The 27687-nt window shown below is 40.4% G+C and overlaps 1 protein-coding gene across 5 annotated transcripts in view; it reads right to left on the bottom strand.

Annotated features, from left to right (window-relative positions):
* The window catches only part of CPLANE1 (ciliogenesis and planar polarity effector complex subunit 1), a 66051-nt gene that overhangs the window by 24711 nt on the left and 13653 nt on the right, over nucleotides 1-27687 (bottom strand). For 3 of the 5 annotated variants that reach the window (XM_083818445.1, XM_083818444.1, XM_083818446.1), the window contains exons 15-31: nucleotides 27229-27393; nucleotides 26325-26498; nucleotides 20268-20496; nucleotides 19894-20033; nucleotides 17079-17296; nucleotides 16572-16736; nucleotides 11620-11758; nucleotides 11164-11273; nucleotides 9054-9215; nucleotides 8790-8898; nucleotides 8127-8433; nucleotides 6744-7677; nucleotides 5463-5626; nucleotides 3870-4006; nucleotides 3261-3328; nucleotides 2197-2279; nucleotides 662-730 (exon numbers count right to left, since the gene is read on the bottom strand). In XM_083818445.1, the coding sequence (XP_083674571.1) occupies nucleotides 662-730; nucleotides 2197-2279; nucleotides 3261-3328; nucleotides 3870-4006; nucleotides 5463-5626; nucleotides 6744-7677; nucleotides 8127-8433; nucleotides 8790-8898; nucleotides 9054-9215; nucleotides 11164-11273; nucleotides 11620-11758; nucleotides 16572-16736; nucleotides 17079-17296; nucleotides 19894-20033; nucleotides 20268-20496; nucleotides 26325-26498; nucleotides 27229-27393 (3373 nt within the window). The remainder of the gene's footprint in view (nucleotides 1-661; nucleotides 731-2196; nucleotides 2280-3260; nucleotides 3329-3869; nucleotides 4007-5462; nucleotides 5627-6743; nucleotides 7678-8126; nucleotides 8434-8789; nucleotides 8899-9053; nucleotides 9216-11163; nucleotides 11274-11619; nucleotides 11759-16571; nucleotides 16737-17078; nucleotides 17297-19893; nucleotides 20034-20267; nucleotides 20497-26324; nucleotides 26499-27228; nucleotides 27394-27687) is intronic. The other 2 variants (XM_083818447.1, XM_083818448.1) reach the window with 2 other exon arrangements.

Genomic DNA, 27687 nt, shown 5'->3' with positions numbered 1-27687 from the left:
CTGAAGTTGGAGAAAGCTTTTTAATTAAAAAAAAAAAAAAGTCATGAAAAACTTAAAATGGAAATGAAACTAGAGACAGAAAACAGAATACAAAGGGATGTGTACATCTGATCTTCCTGTAAGCTGAAATAATTCATACAGGACTATTCTAGAAACAAAAGCTGACTATTGATGCCTTTTCCCACTTACAACATTCTCCATGTTTACATGCATAAGCATAAACCTAATACTTCTATTTAGCAGTTGACGAAGGACATGCATGTTTTCATCACTTAACAAAAATATATATTTATAATACTATTGTTCATGTTTTATGTAATATATCTATAGTAGTCTTATAGAATCACTATAATATAATAACAATAATAATAATAAAATATTCTGTCCATAACCAAAAGAAAAAGAGTATCGCTTCTTGTGAAACCTGGTACCTCTGAACTGCTACTTTAGTATGTTTGATTTATGTGATATTCTGGAAAAAAATGTAAGAGTATGTGATCCTCAAGGATTATGGCATAAAACATTTCAGGAAAGGCTACTCAGTACTACAGTTTGCAGGAATAAATACTTTGTAATCAAATCTACACATGTTACTTGAGGCTGATAATTTAATAGGCGTAGTCTATTATTAACTGTATAAAACATTATAGGTTTTTCTTACCCAGGAACTTCTGAATCTTGTTCTAAAGAGAATGATTTAGAAATGGTGCTAGTAGCTACCTCAGTTGTGCTAAAAGAAATTTTAAAAGAAAGTATTGTAAATACTACAATACTACAATAATGTGCTGCTTATTTTTATTTCATATACACACACTTTTGTATATATGCATATATATATATAAAATTAAAAATATATATATAAAATTATACCTCTAAGCCATGATCAGAGCTATACTGAACTGCATTGCTTCAAATACTGCATTATGCTGCAATTTGAGCTGGCAAATATTGACATTCATGCTTTGTCTCCCTAGCAATCAGAAACTGACTCAAACAAAAGCACTGAAAAAGTTCTGGCTGTTCGCACAAACAGCAGGCAAAAACTAAGTTGATCTGATTTGACAAAAGAAGAGAAAATCCTATTTAAGCAATATTGTTAATATGATTACAACCTGTATTCCTAAAAAAGAAAAGCCAGCATCACAAGGAACCTTTGAGAAGCATCTTATGTGCAGTTATTCTTGAAATTGTATTCTCAGATTTTCTAAAGTTAGGCCATTTTATAGTTGTTAACAAACATTACAAACAGAGTAGTATTGATTTATATGACATTATAATTAAGATTTAAAAAAATATTAAGACATTTAGGCACTGTATATCAGAGACAAAGGTTTCATTATAAACAAATTTGGTGGATTTATAAAGAAAGATACTCAAAATAATAAAAACAGGTAGATAATTTTCCCTCATTAAATGAAAAAATCTCAAAACACCAATATTTCTCATGATTAACAAAAAAATGTTGTGCTTATAGAAGGCTTCTTCCCTTCAGAGAAATCAAACTAAGTAGTAAACAACTCAAACTGATGACGTGACAGTCAAATTTATGAACTGTTTCCATAATTTTATGTACATTATATTTTAAATGTAGATATATTTTAAAATTTACATGTAGCTTACATGAAATTTTAAAAATGCCAAAACGATGCAAATTTCTTGAGTTTTTAAGTTGTGCAAAATGTCTCCCTCCCTTTCTCAAGAGCTAATGTGCTTATCATCCACAACCATTTTTATCTCACCTTCTCCCTCCTAGACACCAATCTCTCTTTCTTCTAAATTGTGTAACAATTTAGCTGTTAAATTTCTTAAAATAAACAGCAGTGTTTAATCCAAAGCCACTGCCCCTAGTTTGGAGATGGAAGAAAAACTGAAGGCTTTTCCAGCTATTATTTCCAGCTATTCTCCAGTTATGTACTTTGTCCGGAAATAAAATACTACTCCTTCCCACAAATCATGCCTCTATTACTTGTTCATTACTAAACTAACCACTCATCCACCTAGCACTTTGTTTATGTGAAATGCCTGTGTATGTGGAATAGAACATAACTGAATGTTTTTTTCAGGTTATGACTTTGTTGCTATAAGGAACAAGAACCCATTAAGACTTGACTGAATTCGACAATTAACAAAACTACTTTAAATTTTTTAAACAAAGTTAAAAGGGAAATAAAAACAAAACAAAACAAAATCTCTCACGCATTATGTTTAGACTTTCCTTCCTTTGCTTTTTCCACCTTTTGATCGTCCTGTAGACTATCTACATCTGAAATGGAGACGTGCTGGAATATAAAAAGATGCATCTGAACATGTCAATTTTTATATTCCCCTTCTGAGTCAATGAATTCTTATTTTATTAGCCTAAGGCAAATACACTTTTGATTACTCAGCCACTACAGCTCAGAAATATGGAGATATCTTAATGATTCATGCAGATTTTTTTTTCCAAGTCAGTATTACGAGTTTTTATTTTCAAATTCATATCCACATATAGCACTGTGGAAATGAAGTCTTGCACCTCCTAGGTAAGAATGAAAATAGGTAAACAACCCTTATATATGCAAACTATTCATAAACTAAGAAATCGAAATCTAGAGTACTTCCAGAGACTACGCTTATGCTGTTGCAATTCACATTTCAACATAGTAGTCTTTAGCCTATTTCAAAGGCTAGAGAACTATGACTGAAGATGATGCATAAGAACAAGGTTTATTTACAGATCTAAACCAAGTTTTCAGACATCAACAAACAAAACACACACCTTTATACATGTAATTTAAAAGCAGGCAGGCAAGCAAACAAGTCACAGAGTTTTTAGTTAGTCACCCTGTGACAGCTTCAAAGTCAGTACAAATTTTTAAAGAAAAAAGTTGTTAATACAGCTAGCTATTGTAAAGAAAATACATGTAAAATTCTATAAGCCAGAAGACTTTTTTTTTTTAGTTTTGTATATGTATGTGTACATGAAAAATTGTATATATTTATATATAGTTTTATGCGTATATAATTATATATCTGTTTATGTAGGCATACACACATTTAGCATTACAAGCATAAAATCGGTTTTAAAAAGTGCTTACAGCAGATATTGTTTTACTACTGTTTAATTACTTGTGACTTTAATTATTGATTTAGTTAAGGAAATTTTTCACTGATTCCAAATCCTTTAGGCCTGTGATTTTTTAAGTATATGGAGGAATTCAGGGTATTTTGAGAAGAGTATTCATATTAATTTGGTTCCTCTATGCAAGATGGTAACTTACCTTTCCAGGTTTGATCCTGACAGAGCTATTGGAGCTCTTTGGAGTTTCATATGGCTCCTCAAAGAACTCTATAAAATAAACAAAATTATTCTAAATTAGAAAACTACATGACATAGAGCACTGTTTTGTCATTTCTGTCAGCTGGTTACATTACTCCACTCGAGAGACCTCTCAGCAAATTCAAAAGTCGTGCTATGACTACTGATCATATGTGTCAGAAAAAAAAAAGAAAAAAAAAAAAGCTTAGTTCCATGGTAGGAATATGATAAATTTAACCTCTGCTTCTTTTATGATTTTCAAATCATATTTTATGTATGTTGTCATGGATATTTTGGAATGAAAGTAAATGAGAGAATTAAATACTTTAATATATCCAATTTCTGCAGTAAAAATAAGTTACATAGTGCAAAACTGATCAGAAAAAGTATTGAGAAAAAAATAATATAAAATTTAGTTATAATATAGAACTGATACAATAATTTCAATAGAACAATGAAAATGTATTTCCATTTCTGTTTAAATAAACTGAAGAACATATAATCATACTTGGGAAAAACTCTAACTTTTATATGTCAGACTATAGTAAAAGGATATAGCATAAAAACAAACCTTCACTTTCTGATGTTACATGTAACTCCTCCTGAACAAATGGTTCCACTTCATTAAAATCTTTAGTCAAATGAGGTAGAGAATAATTCCCACAATTAATTTCCTTCTTATCAAAATGTTTTGATTTTGTAGACATTCTGGTAATTGGAATTAAAAAAGGTATTTAACAATAAAAATAAATTCAGTATTCGTCTTAAACAGTTTAAGTATACTGTCCATCTCAGATTGCAGCCTAGGCTGTAAAATAAACGCTGCTGTCATATTATGAATTTTCATATGAACTTTTCTCTGGGAATTTCACTTAAACCAAGATTAATATTACTTTTTGGAATACCTAAAATATTTTACTGACATTAACACCACAATCTTTCAGATAGGCTTCAGAAAAACGTAAACAACACGTATGACCTACCAAAAAGAAAATGGAAATTATAAACTGCATTATGACTTCAAAATCATGTGGCTAAGAATACATTTATCTCCCTCACAGGAACTTCCTTCATTAAAAAATTGTCATAGGAGACACACAACAATGTCTGTAAATACTAGTGACAAAGATCTTTAAATTTCTTTAGTACAGCAGAAGATGAAGATACATGTCAGAAAGGCCTTCAGGTTATGGAATCTCCATCTTCAGAAGTATACAAGATATTAACAAATAAAATATTTACTGCCTTTTCCATCTATTTTCCTGACATATGTATATATGAACACAGCTGGGTTACAGATCCCAGATCCAAGGGGTAAAAAAACCCAAAACAACAAAAAAAACAACAACCTCCTCCCCCCACAAAGAAAAGCAAACAACTAACATTTTGAACTATTGTCTCAGCATAAGGAAAGAATGGTGGTTTGATTTTTTTGAGAAAGCCATGGTATCAACTATATCAGAAGTGTAGATCCCATTTCTACATCACTAAGTGTATAAACAATTCAATCCATATTCAAGAGCCACTTCATTTGCTATGTAGAAGTATGTCCAGACGCGGAGGTTATTTTTCTGTATCTCAAGAGTAAAGTTACATTCATAATGTAATCTTCATTACAGAAGTCCTATAAAAAGTGAAATCTTATAACAGCTATGTGACAAATTAAAGACAGTACTGGTAATGCTAGTAGTGTTTAAAGAGAAAACTTAAGATTTTTTCTGATGATTATGAAAAGTAAGAGGAACACAGAATAGAATCACCAAAATCTTTAAGATCTCATGAATATTTTGCATTACAAATTTGGTCATTTTTTTGAGAACTGACACAAACACGTGATATTATGAAGCATAAAAATTTGGATTCTCTTTTACAAAATTGATAACATATCACAGTATAGAAGACAACTCCTTAAAGTTTCCAGTTGAATTAGTAACTTATGCACACATGGAATATATATAATAATTAATGATAATACTCTAGGAATAACTTCTAGCAATATAATAGACTACCTGCAGCTGTTAAATGATATTCATGTAAGTTTGAGTTTACGCTCAAAATTTAAAAAACATATAACATGTAATAACAGTACAACTTTTCATATTGATATGTTGATTAGCTGGGGAATTACATCCAACTAGATTTCTTAGGTTAAAAATAAAATTACCCCAAACTGGTTTCACAAAGGTCATCATAGGCTTGTACATTCTGGACATCAAGTGGAGGATCGGCCAGTACAGAAGAGCCTTCATCCACACTACTTTCCTTCTCTGTACTAGGCTGGGCTTCTGATAGAGATGCAAATTCTTCCAGACATTGATTAGTTGGACTCTATCGATAATAATAAAAATTCACTAGTTTTAGAAAAGAAAGATACTTGATACTTTAAACAAACAAACAAAAATGTATGTCATATAGTATATTTCTGCTTAACATCATGTTGTTTTCACCATCACATAGCTAAGAAATTCTTGATTTACAGCTACCTGTAGAACCCAAGTTTTGCCCCTTTTTGCATTAAGTAAAGCAATTGTCCTCTGAACTATCTAAAGGAATCATAAAATAACATATGTTTCATGATTCCTTTGTTACTGATGCTATGGGACAATTAAATATACACTATATAAAGGTATACAATATTTGGCCTTTAGCACCAGTAATACTAACCTACTTTAAATTCTTATCACTGTAAGGCAGTATAATCACGCATAGATAGAAGCACACACAAAATTTTGGTAGTAAGATGTAAGTAAAATACACGTGGTACTTGTAAGAAAACAGAAAACAGAAACCAAACACAAGGCAAAATGTCTTTCAATGCGTGAGAAGAGCCTTCTGAAAAAAACTTCACAGCCCTCTCCCCACCTTCATGTAGCTTTAATTAAAGAAGATAAATGATCCAGTATGAAATAAAGCAACATTGTATCTGGTTCTTCTGGCAAATCAATTATGTATTAATGCACATTCTCTAACTCTATATAACAGTGCTAGTTGGAAATTCAAAATTCACTATTCACCAATCCACAGCTAGCTTCAGTCAAACTGCATCTGTACTGTCCTCTGAAGACAAATAAATCCACATTCACATTTTCTCTTAGAAACTCTATTATTTATCTTGTTTTTCTAATACTCTATCTCCAATTCTGGCTTTCTTTAAAGATAATGTCGAAAACTAGACATAGTGATTTAACTTTTAAACATTTGCTCAAATACTGTGATAACTAGATAACTGATTTTAAACAGGACTTCCAAAGAGGACTTTCATTTCCAACCGGAGTCTTTCTAAAGAATTCCTGGAATTCTCTTTCTGTAGCAAGTCCTAAAGGAAAGGCTATTGATCAGCATTCTATGTTTTACTGAAAATCAAACGATGACACAAAAGAAGTGTAAGATTTTGTTTGTGATGATTTACATATTACTTTGACAGTTATTCCATTTCCTGTCTTACCTTATATGTTGTACTCCTTGCTTGTGATCCATCTCCATACAACTGTTCGATCAGCCATAAAGAAGAAAGGACAGCAGCTGCTGATGTTTTCACATGTATCATTGGGAAACTCTCCTCTGTGGAATCTTGTTTATTGGAACCACAGGGCAGCTTCTTATCAGACCATCTGATCAACCACTCAAGCAGTTTTGCAATATTGTTAAATTTACCCAACAATTCTATAGCTAGGTCTTCTCCTGGTACACTATCAAGTACATCAGTAGTTTTGTAAATGTATTTAGAAGTTGCTGAAGTTTGTAAACTAGAGAAAGTATGCTTAGGGATGGTCTGGCTTGCTGATGCAACAGTTACTCCTTGATTGTCACCCTGAGCTCTGTAAATTGATTTGTGTTTTAAACCAAATAATCCTTCTTTAAGCCCTTTGATTAGGTTATGCACACAGGGTTCTCTTGTCTGTGCAATGGACTGTACAATGGTTGGATTTTTCAAAACATTTTTGTTTATATTATGGACAGAAGCTGTTCTAGGATTGCAAGATGCCAGGGTGACAGTATAGCAAGAACCTGCTCTAAACACACTTCGGCTTCTGGTTTTGACTTGTCGACGTTTTAATGTTGTATGAACATCAAAAAAGAGAGAGTTTAATTCATGCTCTCGAAGAAGTCCAGAAAAGCTAGTAAGAAATGGAATTCCAAGGTCACTATACTTTATAAGGTCTCTCTCAAGAATATAACTTAAAAAAAGCTCTAAGAAAATAACATATTCATCATCATCACGTTCAAACTCCCATGCACCAACTATAGGTAAATTACACTGATTATGTGTGCCCTTTCCATGTACTTTTTCCTTATGTTTTGTTTTCCAATTAAGAGCTTTTGTCTTGCAGGTAGTATTTTTGCTCCCTATTTCTCCTTGTCCCTGATGTTCATTATCCCTGTTAGATGAGAAACAAACAGAATTAACATCAAAATCAATGCAAAGAAGATTTAAATGGAAAAATAAGTAAATGCAACATTACTTCCTCTTCTTCCTCTGTTGTTAAAAATGCATAGCTAACAAAAAAAAAATCTTATATTAATGCAATTTTAAGGTGGCAAATTAATCATCAGAGGTTAAATCCATAGTTCTTACAGAGACAGTAACTCAGAAGTATCATATCTGAATCTGGTCATGGCTAATAATAACTGACATTTCGATAACAGTATTAGTTACTTAGTACCTGACATAACATTGACAGTTATAAGATTTGATACATTTGTAATTTCTCATTTGATATATTATTCAAGGTGACAATTATCATATTTGGTGAAAATACTGTTTTCCCAATAAGACAACTAATTTTCTTTCTTAATGGAAAGGTTTCTGCTGCCATTTTTTCCATACCTTTGAGGTGGAGGTGTTTGAGTTCTCATTTCTTCAGTAACCAAAGCATCAGAAAGTGTATCTGCTGTTTCAGCATCACTGTATAACTGAGGACTGCCAAGATCAGTAAGTGTGCTTCTGCTTAGACTAGTGCCTAATGAGAATTGGTCATAACAGTGTTCCACCTCCTCATTAGCTCCCTCTTCTGTTGGCTCCCAAATATTAACTTCTATGGGGCCTATATTCCTTATTACACGTCTCAAAGCCTTCATTCTAGATTTTTCTGCAGCCTGTATAACAACAGACATCATTTCTTCACTTTCAGGACCTGCCCAAAGAAAGAAAACCAAGAAATTTTAAATGCAAACTACTCAGTTTTGACTTATTGTCTCAAGTTGTGACAAGAACAACCCTTATATCATCCTTAATTATAGCCATTTAGAAATCCAGACAGCAAATATTATAAAGAAAACCATCAACTTGGAAGACATGATATCCTGTTATTGGTATAGACACATCAAAAATAAAATACAGACTTTGCCACAAAACCCTCTTAAAGTTGTCTAACTAAAAACTATAGTAACTGTTTTGCGGGAGGTATGAAAGAAGGGATTGTCACAACTTATTAACTAAGCAGGGTAAAAAAGAATGCTCATTTAATATTTCCTGAAGGATACACATTACCTTTAACAGTACAGTGTCTGAGTCGCTGTTGGAGACCATGATATTTATCTCTTAGTGGAACCCTTATATCTTCAGGATTAGGAAATGCTTTTACAAAAATTTCTGCCACCTGCAAAATATAGTTTCTTCTTCAGTAGCTAACAGACAAGTGAGGTGTAATTTCAAACAGAAGTTACATCAGCAAAAAGTCTAACTAGTAGCAATTACAAGAAAAAAACATTCGTTATACTCTATTGCTTTTGTTCTATTTTTAATTTCTTCTACCTTTTTGACTGGTGGCAGTTCTCCAAGTAGGCTCAAAATGACATCTTGAACTATTTCTTCAACATTCATGAACCTGCAGAAGGGAAGCATTCGGCAAGCCCATTCTGCGGCATTCAGACAATGATCAACTGTGGAGGTACCATATTCATTCTTCTTTAGATCCTAAAAAACACTTGCTATATCAACATTAATTGACACGAACAATATATTTCAGCTAAGCTATTCAAACATTGCAAACTACAATGATTCTTTCCCAGCTAACATGAAATAAAAACAGCTAACAGCTTTCAGAGTGAGAAATTTACAACGGTAGGAGGCAGATCACAGTTGTAATGGGGAAAGGAAGGGAAGGGGGAGGGGTATGTTGAATCTATCAGTGGTTTCTATGTCACTTGTCACTGCTGCAAAACACATAGAAAGATCAAAAGAGCCATCCTGTTTATTTGAAGCTTGATTTTTCTAGTGAAGAGAATTTTGGACTCATTTTAAAAAGAAAGCAAACTTTGCTGAGGACAGAATCACAGAATCATCTAGGTTGGAAGAGACCTCCAAGATCACCTAGTCCAACCTCTGACCTAACACTAACAAGGCCTCCACTAAACCATATCACTAAGCTCTACATCTAAACGCCTTTTAAAGACCTCCAGGGATGGTGACTCAACCACTTCCCTGGGCAGCCTACTCCAATGCCTAACAACCCTTTCAGTAAAGACGTTCTTCCTAATATCCAACCTAAACCTCCCCTGGCGCAACGTTAGCCCATTCCCCCTCGTCCTGTCACCAGGCACGTGGGAGAACAGACCAACCCCCACCTCTCTACAGCCTCCTTTAAGGTACCTATAGAGAGCGATAAGGTCTCCCCTGAGCCTCCTCTTCTCCAGACTGAACAACCCCAGCTCCGTCAACCTCTCCTCGTAAGACTTGTTCTCCAGACCCCTCACCAGCTTCGTTGCCCTTCTCTGGACTCGCTCGAGCACCTCCATGTCCTTCTTGTAGCAAAGGGCCCAAAACTGAACACAGTACTCAAGGTGCGGCCCCACCAGAGCTGAGTACAGGGGGACAATCACCTCCCTAGACCTGCTGGCCACACTGCTTCTTATGCAAGCCAGGATGCTGTTGGCCTTCTTGGCCACCTGAGCACACTGCTGGCTCATATTCAGCCGACTATCAACCAGTACTCCCGGGTCCTTCTCTGCCAGGCAGCTTTCTAACCACTCCTCTCCCAGCCTGTAGCTCTGCTTGGGGTTGTTGCGCCCCAGGTGCAGGACCTGGCACTTGGCCTTGTTGAACTTCATACAGTTGGCCTCAGCCCATCGCTCCAGCCTATCCAGATCCTCCTGCAGAGCCTTCCTGCCCTCGAGCAGATCGACACACGCACCTAACTTGGTGTCGTCTGCAAACTTACTGAGGGTGCACTCGATCCCCTCATCCAGATCATCGATAAAGATACTGAAGAGGACTGGCCCCAGTACTGAGCCCTGGGGGACGCCACTAGTGACTGGCCTCCAACTGGATTTAACTCCATTCACCACGACTCTTTGGGCCCGGCTACCCAGGCAGTTTCTAACCCAACGAAGCGTACACCAGTCCAAGCCATGAGCAGCCAGTTTCTTGAGGAGAATGTTGTGGGAAACGGTGTCAAAAGCCTTACAGCTTAGTTACTAAACTAGATACAACAAAAATCTACATCTGTATTGTTATGGTATATAAGACAAATGTTATAATGCCAGCAGTTTCTTTTTCTTCTTTAACCTTTTACATAAATTAATCAGGGTGTAACAGAGAAAACATATGAAAATTTAAATATTTTTCATTATTCTTTTGAAAACCAAGGCCCAACCTTCATCATAAAACATGCTGCATGCAAAGAAAAATAGTACATTAAATAAACATCGATCAGAATCAAAGCCCATCAGAAATACTTTTAGGAAGCTGCAGTTTACAAACAACAGCACTACTCTGTAGCATCAAGTCCTTACTGCACATTTTATCATTTTGTCCTACTATGCAAATAAAGAGTCCTCAGAGAAACATGGATCAGATCTTTAGTATTCTTCTTACAGCTTTATACAATTAAAATGTCTCTTTATTATATTAGTAATATAATTACCTTATGCATGTTTGTATTTTCCCTTGCAGTTTGGTACCGCCTACAGCTTTCAGATAATTTTTCACGAACATGTAACATCCAACACAGTGCACATAGCTCTCTGAACCAACCTATGAGATAAACATGCAATGTGATGAGACTGGCTAAATAAATGAACAGCTTGAGATTTCAGCTAGAAGAAATTAATTATTTATTTTAACAGTAATCCAAGAAAAATGTCATTCATTCTTTTCAGTTTTCAGTAGTGCCCCTATAACACACATCTGTAACACATTCTAGCACAGGAACTTTTGAATTAAGAGATTTGATAACTAACATAATTAAAAGCTAGGAAAAAAAAGTGTTCCTGCATACACTGCAGTATAAATCATGCTGATTAGAGTTTTTTTACACCTGTGGATAATCTCTTGTGCTCTTTTTTCAGCTCTAAATTACTCTATATTATTGCATACAGACCTAAAATTTTACAGGAAATATCATCAAGTTGATGGTCTCTAGAAGATGCAGAGCTATAGAAAACAGTACGGAAATTGCAATAATGAAGCAAAGTCTCTGGCAACGGATTCATTGAGGGAAGAGATCCTTTCATTCGAATCTATAGATAGAAAAAATAAGTAAATAAACAATGGTCTTAATTATTTAGATATGATTAGGAAATGTATATATGTATCAACAATTTTTCTTGCTTATCAAAATGGAAATAAAAATCAGTTAAAATTTTTTATACACCATTGCTAGATGTGCTAGCCTCTCAGTTATTAGCAGAATACTGTCAAGATCAGTAAAATTTCCTTAAGCCCGCTTTCCATTTTCTTCAAATCAGTATTCTGAAAATTCATTTAAAAGAACATGTTCCATATGAGCTATGACAAATAAAACGTTTTTGTTTGCATGGTAATTCATGAGTATGATGAAATAAATACAGGAGCAACAATGTATAACTCCTGTTTCAGCTGCTACTTCTGGCCACTTCCCTGTGCATTAAGCATTAAACCTCTGTGTAATCATGCAATGAACTATAAGGTGGCAGTATTTATTCAAAAGACAATTTCCTGATCTGTTTCTCTGCCAGATGCAGGTGCAGAGGGGTTGAGGAAAGAAAGCTTCTATAGGTATGTCAGTGATAAAAGGAAGACTAGGAAAAATGTGGGTCCTCTCCAGAAGGAAATGGGAGACCTGGTTACCCAAGATATGGGTAAGGCTGAGGTATTCAATGAATCCTTTGCCTCATTCTTCATCAGCAAGTGCTCTAGCCACCCTGCCAAAGTCACAGAAGACAAAGGTGAGGACTGGGAGAATGAAAAACCACCCACTATAGAAGAAGATCAAGTTTGAGGCCACCTAAGGAACCTGAAGATACACTTCTCCATGGGACCTGATGAGATGCACTTGCAGGTCCAGAAGGAACAGGCAGATGAAGTTGCTGAGTAACTATCCATCATATCTGAGAAGTCCATTTGAGGCCATCCAGTGAAGTTCCCTCTGACAGGAATAGGGGAAACATAGTCCCCTTTTTTAAAACGGCAAAAAAGACGACATGGGGAACTACAGGCAAGTCAGTCTCACCTCTGTGCAAGGCAAGATCATGGAGCAGATCACGAAATCACAGAATCAGAGAATTGTAGGGGTTGGAAGGGACCTCAAGAGATCATCGGGTCCAACCCCCCTGCCAAAGCAGGTTCCCTAGAGCAGGCTGCCCAGGTAGGCGTCCAGACAGGCCTTGAATATCTGCAGAAAAGGAGACTCCACAACCTCCCTGGGCAGTCTCTTCCAGTGCTCCGTCACCCTCACTGTGAAGAAGTTCTTTCGCATGTTGGTGCGGAACTTCCTGTGCTCCATTTTGTGGCCATTGCCCCTTGTCCTGTCCCCACAAACCACTGAAAAGAGGTTGGCCAAATCCCTCCATCTCCCACACCTCAGGTATTTACACACATTGATGAGATCCCCTCTCAGTCTTCTTTTCTCCAGGCTGAACAGACCCAGGTCTCTCAGCCTTTCCTCATAGGGAAGATGCTCCAGGCCCTGTATCATCTTTGTGGCCCTCCGCTGGACTCTTTCCAGGAGATCCCTGTCTTTCTTGTACCGGGGAGCCCACAACTGGACACAGTACTCCAGGTGAGGTCTGACCAGGGCAGAGTAGAGGGGGAGGATCACCTCCCTTGACCTGCTGGCCACGTTCCTTTTAATGCACGCCACGATCCCATTGGCCTTCTTGGCCACCAGGGCACACTGCTGGCTCATGGCCAACCTGTCGTCCACCAGGACCCCCAGGTCCTTCTCCGCAGAGCTCCTCTCCAGCAGGTCATCCCCCAGCCTGTACTGATATGTCCGGTTGTTCCTTCCCACGTGCAGGACTCTACACTTGCTCTTGTTAAACCTCATTTCGTTTCTTCCTGCCCATCTCTCCAGCCTGTCCAGGTCTCGCTGAATGGCAGCACAGCCTTCTGGAGTGTCAGCCACTTCTCCCAGCTTTGCATCATCGGCGTACTTGCTGAGAGCAGACACTATTCCCTTGTCAAGGTCGTAGATGAAGATGTTGAACAGGACCGGACCCAGCACCAACCCCTGGGGAACACCACTAGTCACAGGTCTCCAGCCGGACTCTGCGCTGCCGATCATCACCCTCTGAGCTCGGCCAGTCAGCCAGTTCTCAACCCACCTTACTGTCCACTCTTCTATCCCACACTTTCGCAGCTTTGCTATCAGGATGTCATGTGAGACAGTATCAAAAGCCTTGCTAAAATCAAGGTAGATGACATCCACTGCTCTCCCCTCATCTACCCAGCTGGTGATGCCATCATAGAAGGCAATGAGGTTGGTCGAGCACAACGTCTCCTTGGTGAATCCATGCTGACTACTCCTCATAACCTTCTTCTCTTCCAATTGCTTGCAGATGGCATCCAGAACAAGCTGTTCCAACACCTTTCCAGGGACAGTGGTGAGACTGACTGGCCTGTAGTTTCCCGGATCCTCTTCCTTGCCCTTCTTGAAATCCGGAGTGACACTGGCTATCCTCCAGTCTTCAGGCACCTCTCCTGTTCTCCAGGACCTTTCAAAGATGATAGAGAGCGGTTCGGCGATCAGCTCTGCTAGCTCCTAAGGGAGCACACGTGAATGCATCCCGTCGGGGCCCATGGATTTGTGTGCATTGATCCCACTCAGATGCTCCCGAACCACTCCCTTGTCAAACAGGGGGGAACTCTCCATTTCCCAGACCCTTTCTCCTCCCTCCAGGGTCCAGGAGTCCTGGGGGGTAGTCCTTGAAGCAAAGGCTGAAGCAAAGAAAGCATTCAGTATCTCTGCCTTCTCGGCGTCTCCCGTTACCAGGACATCCCCCTCATTCAGCAAGGGACCCACATTATCCCTAGACTTCCTTTTACTGTTTACATACTTAAAAAGACCCTTCTTATTATCCTTTATCTCTTTTGCAAGCCTCATCTCTAGATGGGCTTTAGCCTTCCTCATCGTGTCACTGCAGGCCCTGACAACACTTCTATACTCCTCCCAAGAGGACAGGCCCTTTTTCCACATTTCATAGACTTTCCTCTTCCTTTTGATCCTGTCAATGAGCTCCTTGCTCATCCATGCAGGTTTCCTGCCCCCCTTCCCTGATTTCCTACTCTTAGGGATGTACCAATCGGGGTTGCTTCCCGGGTTCCTACTACTGTCCAGACCCTCAACCTTTTCCTTTTCCTGCCCGAGAGCCTCAAATCTATTACCCAGGGACACTGTGGGTGTTGGTGGCACCGTGGATGTCGGGGGCAGACACCTCCTTCTGCTTCAAGCTGAGACGCGGGTCCAGCCCTTTTCCTCTTGCAGGTGGTCAAGCCCTCTGCCCTGCAGGTGAGCAGCTGGGCAGTCCCTACCCCATGTCGGGACTTAGGAGGGGGCTGCTGGGCATCAGCAGGGGCAGGTTGCCACCTCCTATCTGTTTCCCTCAGAGACTCCCAGGAGCCCCTCAGGCTGCCGATTTCTTGCTGCAGCCCAGCCACCTGCTCTAGGAGTTCCTTGAACAGGGCACACCTGCACCTATGACAGCCCTCTCTTCCCTCAGGACCCAGGGGGGCCTCCAGATTCCAGAGCTCCCCGCAGTCTCCAGTCTGGACTGCCACTTCACCCCTCAGGGGATTCACCTGAGCGCCCACATGAGCTCAGAGAGGCCGTATCTCCTCAGTTTGGGTTGCTGCCTTGGACCGGCCGCTGCGACAGGTGTCCACCATGGTGAATTCTAGGTTCTAAGAGGCAGAATTCTGGGAGAGGAGGGGAGGCGAGGGGAGGGGAGGCGAGGTGCAGCGAGGCGCGGCGAGGAGGTGGGAATGGGAGGAAAGGATCCTTCTCACACTCCTCCCTGCCCTGCCTGAACTGCCCCACGTGAACTGCCTGCGCTAACTGCCAAGCCGGTCCTGTTTGCGCATCCTGTTCGCAGGGCTCCCTAGGGACTGCTTTTATAGCACCAGGGGGTTGGCTGCTGTCACCCCTGGCTCTGCCCTCAGCACGTCAACAGCTCCTGCCTGCTCTGGGTGGGGGGGCCGGGGTGCGGCTCTGACCCACCTTTCTGGGGGGGGATTTAGGGGTTGACTCCATCCGTCTACCTGCCAGGAGCCCTCGCGGCAACCGATCCGCGCGAGGTCCTTGTTACAATGGAACCTCCATGGAACCTCCTGGAAACTCTGCTAAGGCACATGGAAAATAAGGAGGTGGCTGGTGACAGCCAACAGGGCTTCAGTGAGGACAGACTGTGCCTGACAAATCTAGTGGCCTTCTACAAAGGGGTTACAGCATCGGTGGATAGGGGAAGAGCAACTGACACCATCCACCTGAACTTGCGCAAAGCATTTCACAACTGTGCCTGGATGACTGCACTCAAAGGGCTGCAGTCAACGGCTCAATATCCAAGTGGAGACTAACGATGAGTGATGTTCCTCAGGGGTCAATACTGGGACATCTTTGTCAATATATTATGAGTTTGGTTCTGTGCAAACAAAATATTAAACAAGATCTTATAAGCCCTGTGTACTAAGACCAACACTTTACCTGAAGGGAGCATTGTGTTCTCTGGTACATATTCAACCCTAGTGTGATCTGGAATTTGCTTTCACTTAGCAGCTGCAATTTCCAATTAAAATTAGCTTGTTTCTTTCCAATACAGAAAAAAAGGTGCTTGTTCTTTATCAAGTAGGTACAGAAAGGAGCCAGCTCTATGAAGCTGATACCTTGGAAGTTTACATTCTAGTTTTCTGAAACAATTAAACACAAGAATGTAAAATTATGAGAAGATATGTTAAAAACTTGACTCAGCAAAGTCCAGACGAGACTGAATGCTCCCACAATGCAATTTCAAGCCTGTCAGTAATATTTACTACTGATAATTAAGCTACAGAGGAAAACCCTACAAGTTAAATGCTTACTTTTTGCATAATTTTTCTTGCCCATTTCAGTTGTGAAATATACCACTGTGCTGCAGGGCAGGAACAATGAGCAGCTTGGAAGAGCAAGATAATTCGCTGAAGAACTCCTGATACATTCTCACGACTTTCTCTCTCAGTTTTTAAAATAATGTCATTGCAGTCTTTCTGAAAAATAAAAAAATCCAAGCCAAAAACAAACAAATTAGAAAGAACATGTATCAGAAAGGAAAATAAGAAAACATCCTTTCTGTTCCTAAAAGAATATCTCCTCTTTCTCTTTAAAGCACAACTTCTTTATGGAAAAAAACACAGAGAGGCACACATACTTTCTTATCACCATGTAGATACTCAAAGGAATGAATGGACATGGAAAAACATTAGACAGAATGACAAGCTGAGAGGAATCAAAATACAGATCATGATTAGTTTATAAATACATTAATACTATAATTATTTTATAAATACATCCAAACAGGGACCAAAAAAACTTCTATTGGGCACACTTACTTCACTGAGAGAAGCTGGCTGAGGACAGTATAATGGTGGTGCTGGAAGATAAAGCCCATCTGGAACTAAACCATATAATTTTCTGCTAAGATCCTTGGCAGAATCCATCAAAAGCTTAAACATCTCTGAGAGAATATCAGCATCTGCCATAACAGCAGCTTTCAGTAGGTCCTGTACTGAACTACAAAGAACATTCACATCTTCCTCTTCAATGGGATCTATAAAATATTAAACACAGAAATCAGTAAATTAATTGACTCAACACAAGGCCTTCATTCTGAAATCAAGTAGCTCTGTTCTCAGGATTCTCATTTACCTGATACAATGCATACATCTCAACTACTTGCATAAGATAAGATTTTCTGCATTTGAAAATAGGACTCAATTGCTAATTCTAGTTTTTCCACATTAAGGGGGAAGCTACTGCCTTTCTAGAGATCAGAAATTTTCAGCCATGCATTTGCTTGGGATAAACTTCTGGCAAATCATTCTCATCAAGCAGGCATAAATTGCCCATCTTATTAATAATGACCATAACAATTCTCTTATCTGTGAGCATAACATTCAAGGACAAGGAAATATATTTGCTTGCTGTATTTTACATATTACTCCATTTTCTTCACATCTTCTGAAAGTAGCAGGAACTTCAACATACATCATTAACTGGTCCCTGAAATTTGCATAATACTATACTGCTCTACTTCCATTTCTATTCCTCCTGCTTGTCCTGAAATATATGCTGCCAAATCTCTCCGCCACCTATCACGCTTACGGATCACTATATACACGTGTATGTGTCTTTAAGACAAAATTCTTGGGAATGAGTATAAAAGAAGAATCTGCACAGTGTTTAGGATAGCACTCACGTAAAGATTAATTAACATCCATCTGCTGACAGGAATCTGAAATGTGGTTTCCAAAAATACAAATATAAAGAGTATAGAATAGAGACTGCTCCAATAAACTTTCTATAAAACTTAACACAGGTTGATCTAGCTAAATGGAAGAATTTTAGCAGTAAAGCATTAAGTTAGGTTATGTGATAAAAAGCTCATGTGCATTTGTACAAAGGAGCAGAGAGACAACTGTAGGTGAGGGAACCTGAATAATACTGAGATCAGTCTACTCAAAGGACCATCACAGGAATAAAAAAAATATTAAAAATTAATAAAAAGCTACAGACTCTGGGAAATGGAAAAATTATCTGTGCTCTTCCTGTGATTGTCCCAGGAGAACAATCAGCACCGGTGTTCAGGTGTGAAACCCATCAAGATGAGTAAATGGGAGTAGCTCTCTTAAGTACCCTTTGGACTAAGAGGCTTCACTGTCAAGAGGGATATGCCACACTGCAGGATGCAGGGGAAGAACGTCTTGAGGCTTCACAGGGCTCATTATAGGACCTTTATAAAAGGAAATGAAGGCATGGCATGGAGTTATGCCAGCCTCACCCCTGTTGGACCCTGTCAACGCATACATATTTTCCTGTGTGAAGGGCACTATTCTGTGTGTCAGTGTACGGGAGTTCAAGTGCCAGCAAATGGGGTAGGACTGCAGGTCAAACAGCCTGCATCTGTGATGCCAGCACCTCCAGAGATGGAAGTATGTCAAAACAAGTGCTAGCAGCCACAGGACCATGGCACAGCTGGCAGTTACTAGAGGGACCAGTGAAGTCCTGGCCAACTGCTGGAGAGAGCATTGGATCTGTGTGTCAACTGGGAGAGTTGGATGACTGTGTCAGTAAGGGCAAGAAAAGGGTATTTGGATACTGGAGGAACCAAGGAAGTCCTGACCAACTGCTACAGAGGCTGTATGTATGCCAGCACACGTGTGTGTCTCTACTGGTAATACCAAAGGAGGAGATGGCTACTGTAGGGATCACACAAACAATGGCTTGGGTTGGAAAGGACCTTAAAGGTCATCTAATTCCCAACCCCCTCCATAGGCAGGAACACCTCACACCAGCTCACACCTCACACCAGCTAGCTCTGGCTGGACTCTAAGTCCAAGGCTGGCTACAAGGGTACACATAGACTGCATGCGGGTGGACAGCAATGTCTGTGAATGAGTGGGTCTGTACCAGAAACCAGAATGAAGATGGGGTTTTGGGGACTCATTCATCTGTGCAGACGCCAGCAAGAGAGGTTGGTGGCGCTGTTCACAAGTGCTAAGCATGGCTGTAGGTGCTTATGAGTGTGGCAAACCACAGACAAGTGTTGTAAATGTGTGTTTGTGTATGTGTCTCATAGACACAAACCCTCATCCTTGCTAGCTGCTGGACTTGATGGACCTATGGGAGTGTCACCAATGTCATGTGATATGCTTTATTCCCCCTCCTCCCTTGACATACAGGAATGGTAAACATAAAACATCATTTTGATCTAAGTATGATGATACTTTCCACACTATTAATATATTTGCACTTGCTTCATGGTAGTTAGTTTTAATAAGGTGTTAGTTTTCTTTGAACCTGAAATTAAGCTAAGATATAGTCAAATAAGGTATTGGCTAGCATATATGAAGAAGGATCTTATATATAGCCTTACAAAGATGGCAAAAGATGGTGTATAAAAAAAAGTTTTGTGTGCAAGCCATGAATGAAACTGTCACGTTTTCCTCAAACTAGAGTCAAGAGATGATAGGGTCCATTTTTAGAATGATAAGAAACGAAACCCCTATAGAATTGAAATATTTGTATGCCTTAACAGTAATGCACACAGTGAAGATGAAGTAATTTTTTCTTTTTAAGACAGCATATAACAGAATATGTAGTGAAGTAACACAAAAAAAACCCACACTTATTCATAATTTTATGTACCTGTGAACTGCTTGTATTTAACATCTCCTTCAGTTGATGTTTCAGAAGTTACTGGTTGTCCTAACAAAGACTGTAACTTTTCCTTAAAAGTCTGCACTGGTGATATGCTTAATGGCAGATGATGCTCCGTGTTTTTCAGTCTGAAAGTATACCAAGCAACTGTTCATTAACAATTAAAATTGTACATAATCTAATGAAACTCTGTTAAATGAATATCTAACACAAAGTAGCTAATTGTAACATGTTAGATCTTACAGCTGCAAGGAATCTGAGAATACATATTTTAACAACATATCCTTTGTATCAAAAATTAAGTTCATGCAAATACTGTTCAGTAGCAAAACATACTGTATTAATTTCAAACTCAGATTTACCTTGAGAATTCATTAGAATTCTGACAATACAGATGGTAGGCAACACCAATTGAAACAGACAGTTTCCAGTTGCCCAGTCTGTGTGTCAACCACACAGCCTCTGGAATGAGTCCACCAACAAAGAACAAGTCAAGAGCATATTCAGCTGTCCACACAGATGAAAGGTTCTGGTCCCTGACAGCTCTGGCAACCAGACAGTGTTGCAGTGGAATAATACGGGGGGATATATCTGGGACACAAAAATAGATGTAAAGTTTAAATAGATCTGCATGCTGTAAAATCAATAATATAGAATTCATATGTTCACATTGGTTTTGGATTGATATTTCATTGTACAATTACTATTTACTCTAATAGAGACATATTTCAGGGCTCATTTGCAGCAGATGGATGCAGCTTCTGCTGTGATATACTACTGAGGTCAGAACAAGCTATTTTCCTGCTTAGCAACGTTGGGTATGAAACCATATGCAAAATTAGTGGGTTATTCTAACTTAAAGATTTAATCACATTGATGGTACATTTGTGAGCATGCTACATATGTGTCTAATCTTCCAGAGGGCACACCTGAGCTAGATGGAAATTCTGAGAGTTTTCCTACTGTACCCATATTGTGCATAGAATTATAAAGGTTGGAAATGACCTTCAAGATGATCTGGTCCAACCATCACCCAACTACCAATATCACCTGATAAACCATGTCCCTAAACACCACATCCAACCTTTCCCTAAACACCCCCAAGGACTGTGATTCCACCACTTCCCTGGACAACCCGTTCCAATGCCTGAATGCTACTTCTGAGAAGAAATCATAGAATCATAGAATCATAGAATATCCTGAGTTGGAAGGGACCCTTAAGGATCATCAAGTCCAACTCTTGATACCGCACAGGTCTACCCAAAAGTTCAGACCATGTGACTAAGTGCACAGTCCAATCTCTTCTTAAATTCAGACAGGCTTGGTGCAGTGACCACTTCCCTGGGGAGCCTGTTCCAGTGTGCAACCACCCTCTCCGTGAAGAACCCCCTCCTGATGTCAAGCCTAAATTTCCCCTGCCTCAGCTTAACCCCGTTCCCGCGGGTCCTGTCACTGGTGTTAATGGAGAAAAGGTCTCCTGCCTTTCGACACCCCCTTACGAGGAAGTTGTAGACTGTGATGAGGTCTCCCCTCAGCCTCCTCTTCTCCAGGCTGAACAGGCCCAGTGACCTCAGCCGTTCCTCGTACGTCTTCCCCTCCAGGCCTTTCACCATCTTCGTAGCCCTCCTCTGTACACTCTCCGACAGTTTCATGTCCTTTTTATACTGTGGTGCCCAGAACTGCACACAGTACTCGAGGTGAGGCCGCACCAGCGCAGAGTAGAGCGGGACAATCACCTCCCTTGACCTACTAGCGATGCCGTGCTTGATGCACCCCAGGATACGGCTGGCCCTCCTGGCTGCCAGGGCACACTGCTGGCTCATATTCAACTTGCTGTCTACCACGACCCCCAGATCCCTCTCTTCTAGGCTGCTCCCTAGCGTCTCATCGCCCAGTCTGTACGTGCAGCCAGGATTTCCCCGTCCCAGGTGCAGGACCCGGCACTTGCTCTTATTGAACTTCATGCGGTTGGTGATCGCCCAGCTCTCTAACCTATCCAGATCCCTCTGCAAGGCCTTTCCACCCTCATTCGAGTCCACAACTCCTCCAAGTTTGGTGTCATCAGCAAACTTGCTCAAAATACCTTCTATTCCTACATCCAGATCGTTTATAAAAATATTGAAAAGTACCGGCCCTAAAATGGAGCCCTGAGGGACCCCACTGGTGACCGCCCGCCAGCCTGACGCAGCCCCATTTACCATAACCCTTTGGGCCCTGCCCGTTAGCCAATTGCTCACCCATCGTATGATGTTTGAGGCAGGGGAAATTTAGGCTCGACATCAGGAGGGGGTTCTTCACAGAGAGGGTGGTTGCACACTGGAACAGGCTCCCCAGGGAAGTGGTCACTGCACCGAGCCTGTCTGAATTTAAGAAGAGATTGGACTGTGCACTGAGTCACATGGTCTGAACTTTTGGGTAGACCTGTGCGGTATCAAGAGTTGGACTTGATGATCCTTAAGGGTCCCTTCCAACTCAGGATATTCTATGATTCTATGTTTTTATTTAGCTGTATGGTGGACATTTTGTCCAGTAGGATCCTATGGGAAACCGTGTCAAAAGCCTTGCTGAAGTCCAAAAAAATCACATCAGCTGGTTTCCCTTGGTCCATCATATGGGTGATCTTATCATAAAAGGAAATCAGGTTAGTTAGGCAGGACCTACCCTTCACAAACCCATGCTGGCTGGGACCAATGACTGCTTTGTCCCTCAGGTGCACCTCAATAAGTTTGAGAACCATCTTCTCCATGATTTTACCAGGCACTGACGTGAGACTGACAGGCCTGTAATTGCTAGGGTCTTCTTTCTGACCCTTCTTGTAAATCGGCACAACGTTTGCCAGCTTCCAGTCTACCGGGACCTCTCCAAATTCCCAGGATCGTTGAAAAATAATTGAGAGAGGTTCCGCGATGACGTCCGCCAGCTCTTTCAGCACCCGGGGATGAATCCCATCCGGACCCATGGACTTGTAGGGATCCAGGTGGAGTAGCAAATCCCGCACACGTTCAGGGTCGGTTGGGAGTTTGTCATCCCCACCGTCCCGGTCCTCCAGCTCAGGGCACCCTGGGTCCCGAAGCCCATCATCGGCATTGAAGACAGAGGCAAAGAAGGCGTTAAGCGTCTCTGCTTTGCCTATGTCATTGTCTGTGAGGAGACCTTCCCTATCAAGGAGCGGCCCTATGTATTCTTTAGTTCTCCTTTTTCCATTCACATATCTGAAAAAGCCCTTTTTATTTTCTCTCACAGACACAGCCAGCTTCAACTCTAGGTGTGCTTTGGCCACACGAATTTTCTGCCTACAAACACGAACGGCATCCCTGTATTCTTTCCATGCCACCTGGCCCTCCTTCCAGTAGCGAAACACTCTCTGTTTCCGCCTAATCTCCATTAGAATGTTCCTGGTCAGCCACGCCGGCCTCCTGCCCCGCCTGCCTGACTTGCAATATTTAGGAATTGCCTGATCTTGTGCTTCTAGGAGGCATCGCTTAAAGAATGACCAGCACTGGTGGACATCGAGGCCTTCAAGAGCAGTTTCCCAGGGGACCTTGCTGACTAGTTCCCTGAGCAGCCTGAAGTCCGCTTTCCCCATATCTAGGGATGAGGTTTTGGTGGCACTTTTCCTTCTGTCACCGTAAATTTTGAACTCAACCACTCAACCTCGATGTCCTACTCACTACGGTTTTTACTGCAGAGGATAAAAAAATACAATTCATTTTTAGGAAAAAACAGCAAATTATTTTAAGAGAATTTACTGAGAAAAAAAAATGAAAACAAGTTTAGAACCATTTTGTTTCCTGAGGATTAAACTTGTTTTCCAAGGCTTTATTTAATGGTTTGCTTGGTAAGATGCCAATCAACATTAACTCTAAGGACTAAGTTGCTTCTTCCACCTGTTTACTGTTGAGGCTGTAACATTATCTAGGTAAATAATAATGGGAAAAGTGGCTGACGCTCCATAGGACTGCACTGCCATTCAGAGGGACCTCAACAGCCTGGAGAGATGGGCTGAGAGGAACGCATGAAGTTCAACACAGGCAAGTGTGGGGTACAGGGCACCAGTACAGGCTGAGGGCTGACCTGCTGGAGGGCAGCTCTGCAGAGAGAGACCTGGGAGTCCTGGTGGTCAGCAGGCTGACCATGAGCCAGCAATGTGCCCTTGTGGCCAAGAAGGCCAACAGTATCCGGGGCTGCATTTGGAACAGTGTTGCCAGCAGCTCAAAGGAGGTGATCCTCCCCCTCTGCTCAGCCCTGGTGAGACCATACCCACAGTATTGTGTCCAGTTCTGAGCTCCGCAGCACAAGAGGGACATCGAACTACTGGAGAGAGTCCAGAGGAGGACTACGAAGATGACAAGAGGACTGAAGCACCTGTTGTACGAGGACAGGCTGAGAGCGCTGGGCCTGTTTAGCCTGGAGAAGAGAAGACTGAGGGGAGACCTCATTAACGTGTATAAATATCTCAGGGGAGGGTGTTGAGAGGATGGAACCAGTCTCTTTCCAGTTGTGCCCAGCAACAGGACAAGAGGCAACAGGCACAAAATGAAGCAAAGGAAGTTTTGGCTGAATATGAGAGGGCATTTCTTTACTGTGAGGGTGACAGAGCACTGGAACAGGTTGCCCAGAGAGGTTGTGAAGTCTCCTTCTCTGGAGATATTCAAAACCCGCCTAGATGCCATCCTGTGCAATGTGCTCTGGGTGATCCTGCTCAGCAGGGGGGTTGGACTGGATGGTCTTCAGAGTCCCTTCCAACCTCAGCCATTCTGTGACTCTGTGAAGAGTAGGAGCAGACTCAGAACTTATCTACGTCTATAAATATGTGAAAGAAGGGGGCAAAGAACAGTCACTGGTGCCCAGTGATAGGACAAGAGACAAATGGTAAAAACTGGAACACAAGATTCCATGTGAATATCAGGAAACACCTTTTAACTGCAAGTGTGACAGAGCACTGGCACAGGTTGCCCAGAGCAGTACTCGGCTCTAGTGAGGCCGCACCTCGAGTACTGTGTTCAGTTTTGGGCCCCTCGCTACAAGAAGGACATGGAGGTGCTAGAGAGAGTCCAGAGAAGGGCAACGAAGCTGGTGAGGGGTCTGGAGAACAAGTCTTACGAGGAGAGGTTGACGGAGCTGGGGTTGTTCAGTCTGGAGAAGAGGAGGCTCAGGGGAGACCTTATCGCTCTCTATAGGTACCTTAAAGGAGGCTGTAGTGAGGTGGGGGTTGGTCTATTCTCCCACATGCCTGGTGACAGGACGAGGGGGAATGGGCTAAAGTTGCGCCAGGGGAGGTTTAGGTTGGATATTAGGAAGAACGTCTTTACTGAAAGGGTTGTTAGGCATTGGAGTAGGCTGCCCAGGGAAGTGGTTGAGTCACCATCCCTGGAGGTCTTTAAAAGGCGTTTAGATGTAGAGCTTAGTGATATGGTTTAGTGGAGGCCTTGTTAGTGTTAGGTCAGAGGTTGGACTAGGTGATCTTGGAGGTCTCTTCCAACCTAGATGATTCTGTGATTCTGTGAACTCTCCCTCCTTGGAGATCTTCAAAAGCCATCTGGACATGGTCCTGAGCAAACAGCTCTAGGTGGACCTGCTTGAGCAGGGGGGTTGGACAAGATGACCTTCATAGATATTTTCCAACCTCAAACATTCTGTGATCCTATGAAAAATTTCCTAATAACCCAACTCTTTAAACAGAATCTTTTGCAGTAAAAAAATAAGCCACTGACTTTGATGAATAGTCATTCTCAGAAAAATACTGAAAGCAGGACTTAAACTAACAACTACTGCTTGGGTTCAGTGACATACTAGCTTGGCATTACAACTTGTCCCGGTGTCTGAAGCATTTTGACTTCCAAGAGGTTGCTGAATAAGCAAAAAATGTGTTTTTTTTTTTTTTGGTGGCTTTTCAGTTCGAGACACACCATACCACAGATTCAATTTGAGTATTTTAAGTGCTGCTTTTCTCCCATTTTTGTGAGTATCAAAGTCAGTCAGAGCCATAGGTCTAGGCAAAAGTAGTATTAAGAACCATGAAATTCTAATGTTGCTTAATTTGGGTGAGAAAAACACAACTCATCCCATCATCCTTTTGCCTAATCTAGTATCACACTTTGATAATTTGCTTCAAAGCACAGAAAAAAGATATAAAAAGCCAAACAAACAAAAACCTATGGTTTACATAAACCAGTTGCCCACAAACTATTAACTTTAAATAGCAAATTATCAATGATCAAGAAATGAAAAATTAATCTCACACAGAGACACACACTTTCCTCGACAAAAAAATATCTGGAAAAATAATTTTATCTTTACAATTAATAATGTTGAAACCATCAATCACCAAGTTGAAGCACAATAGACAACACTGACATAAACAAGAAAAAATGATAAGAGTTAAACACAGAAAATTAAACTGCTTTTAAGAAAAATACCTGTTTCGATGTGGAGTGGATGTAGGATGTTAACATTGTGGGGTGGAAAGATATAGAGCAGCTGATTTGTGAAATAAGCAGCCATGAATCGTGCCATGGATCGAATCACAGCCATAGCAGTTTCAGTATGAACATTGGTTATCATCCACAGTTCATGCTGAGAATACCTGGTGTCTAAAAAAAACAGATGCCAAATTTGAACGTTTGAGGAAAATTATTTTAAATTTGAACACTAGAATTGCTTAATCAAATTCTATATATTTTTTACTACTAAAAATATGATATTAAATTTATTGACAATTTTTTAGGATATAGCTAAATCTTCTTCACTAATTACACGTTATATTAAAAGACTTTTATATTAGGGTTCTAATGATGAGAAATGGACCTCTAATATCAAAATTTAGACCAGAACTGAGTCAAAAAACTGTTTACATTTGGAAATTTAGATGCTGTTATGACTTTGGAGAAAAACAACACAAAACTTTTCAAAAAAAAATACCCTATCAACTGTTCACCGATCTTAAATCAACTACTTCACCATACTGTATCATAAAAGCACAGAATCAATATCACATCATTTCCCTGTTACTTTTCTTATCCAAAGACTTTCCTTAAGCAGATTTGAATCTAGAGATATTTAAACAGGACAAGTTCTCACTATCAATTATACATTGAAAGCTGCCTGAATGCTTACTCCAACACATACAGATGAAAGGGCATCTGAGAATCAGAAAAAGATCTCTAAGGTCACTTAAAACAGAAATCAGTCTGACATCAGCTTCAGTCCAGTGTAAAGAGAAAAGCATGATGCCAAGTGTGTGTGTGATGGCATATAAATCAGATACTAGGTTACTCAAACAGTATCAACATACACATTCAGTTTTATGCAATACAAACATACCAGAAAATTTTTCCATCTCCTTCACTGAGACCTGTGATCGCCTCAGAATCTCTTGTACTAGATGATCACAGAGTCCCTGAGCCTCACACAAGTTATAGTGATACAGATGGCAGAACAGTATAGCAAGGTAGTATCTAGTCTGAAGAAAACATGCTCTTTTTCCTCCTGCATTAAAAGAGAAGGACAGTCATTAGACAAGGAAACAAACACAGAAAACAGAGAGAGCAAATCTGAAAGTACAAGTTCCTCCTACTCCAGAAAGGTATCTACACAAATACCTACCCTGAGAAGCTGAGTAGAAGAAATCAGGAGCAGCTGTTTTAGGAGATACAATCCACTGTCAACCTCTAAGTTACTAGTGGGTTAACTGTAATCCATAATGGTTTCTCTTAAAGAGATATGGCAGTTTTCAAAATACTATAGCGTATAACTTAAGACAGACAAACAGGACAGCTCGAG

This window comes from Anser anser (assembly GCF_964211835.1).
Source record: "Anser anser genome assembly, chromosome: Z".
Classification (NCBI taxonomy): domain Eukaryota; kingdom Metazoa; phylum Chordata; class Aves; order Anseriformes; family Anatidae; genus Anser; species Anser anser.
This window is presented reverse-complemented; position numbering and strand designations above follow the sequence as displayed.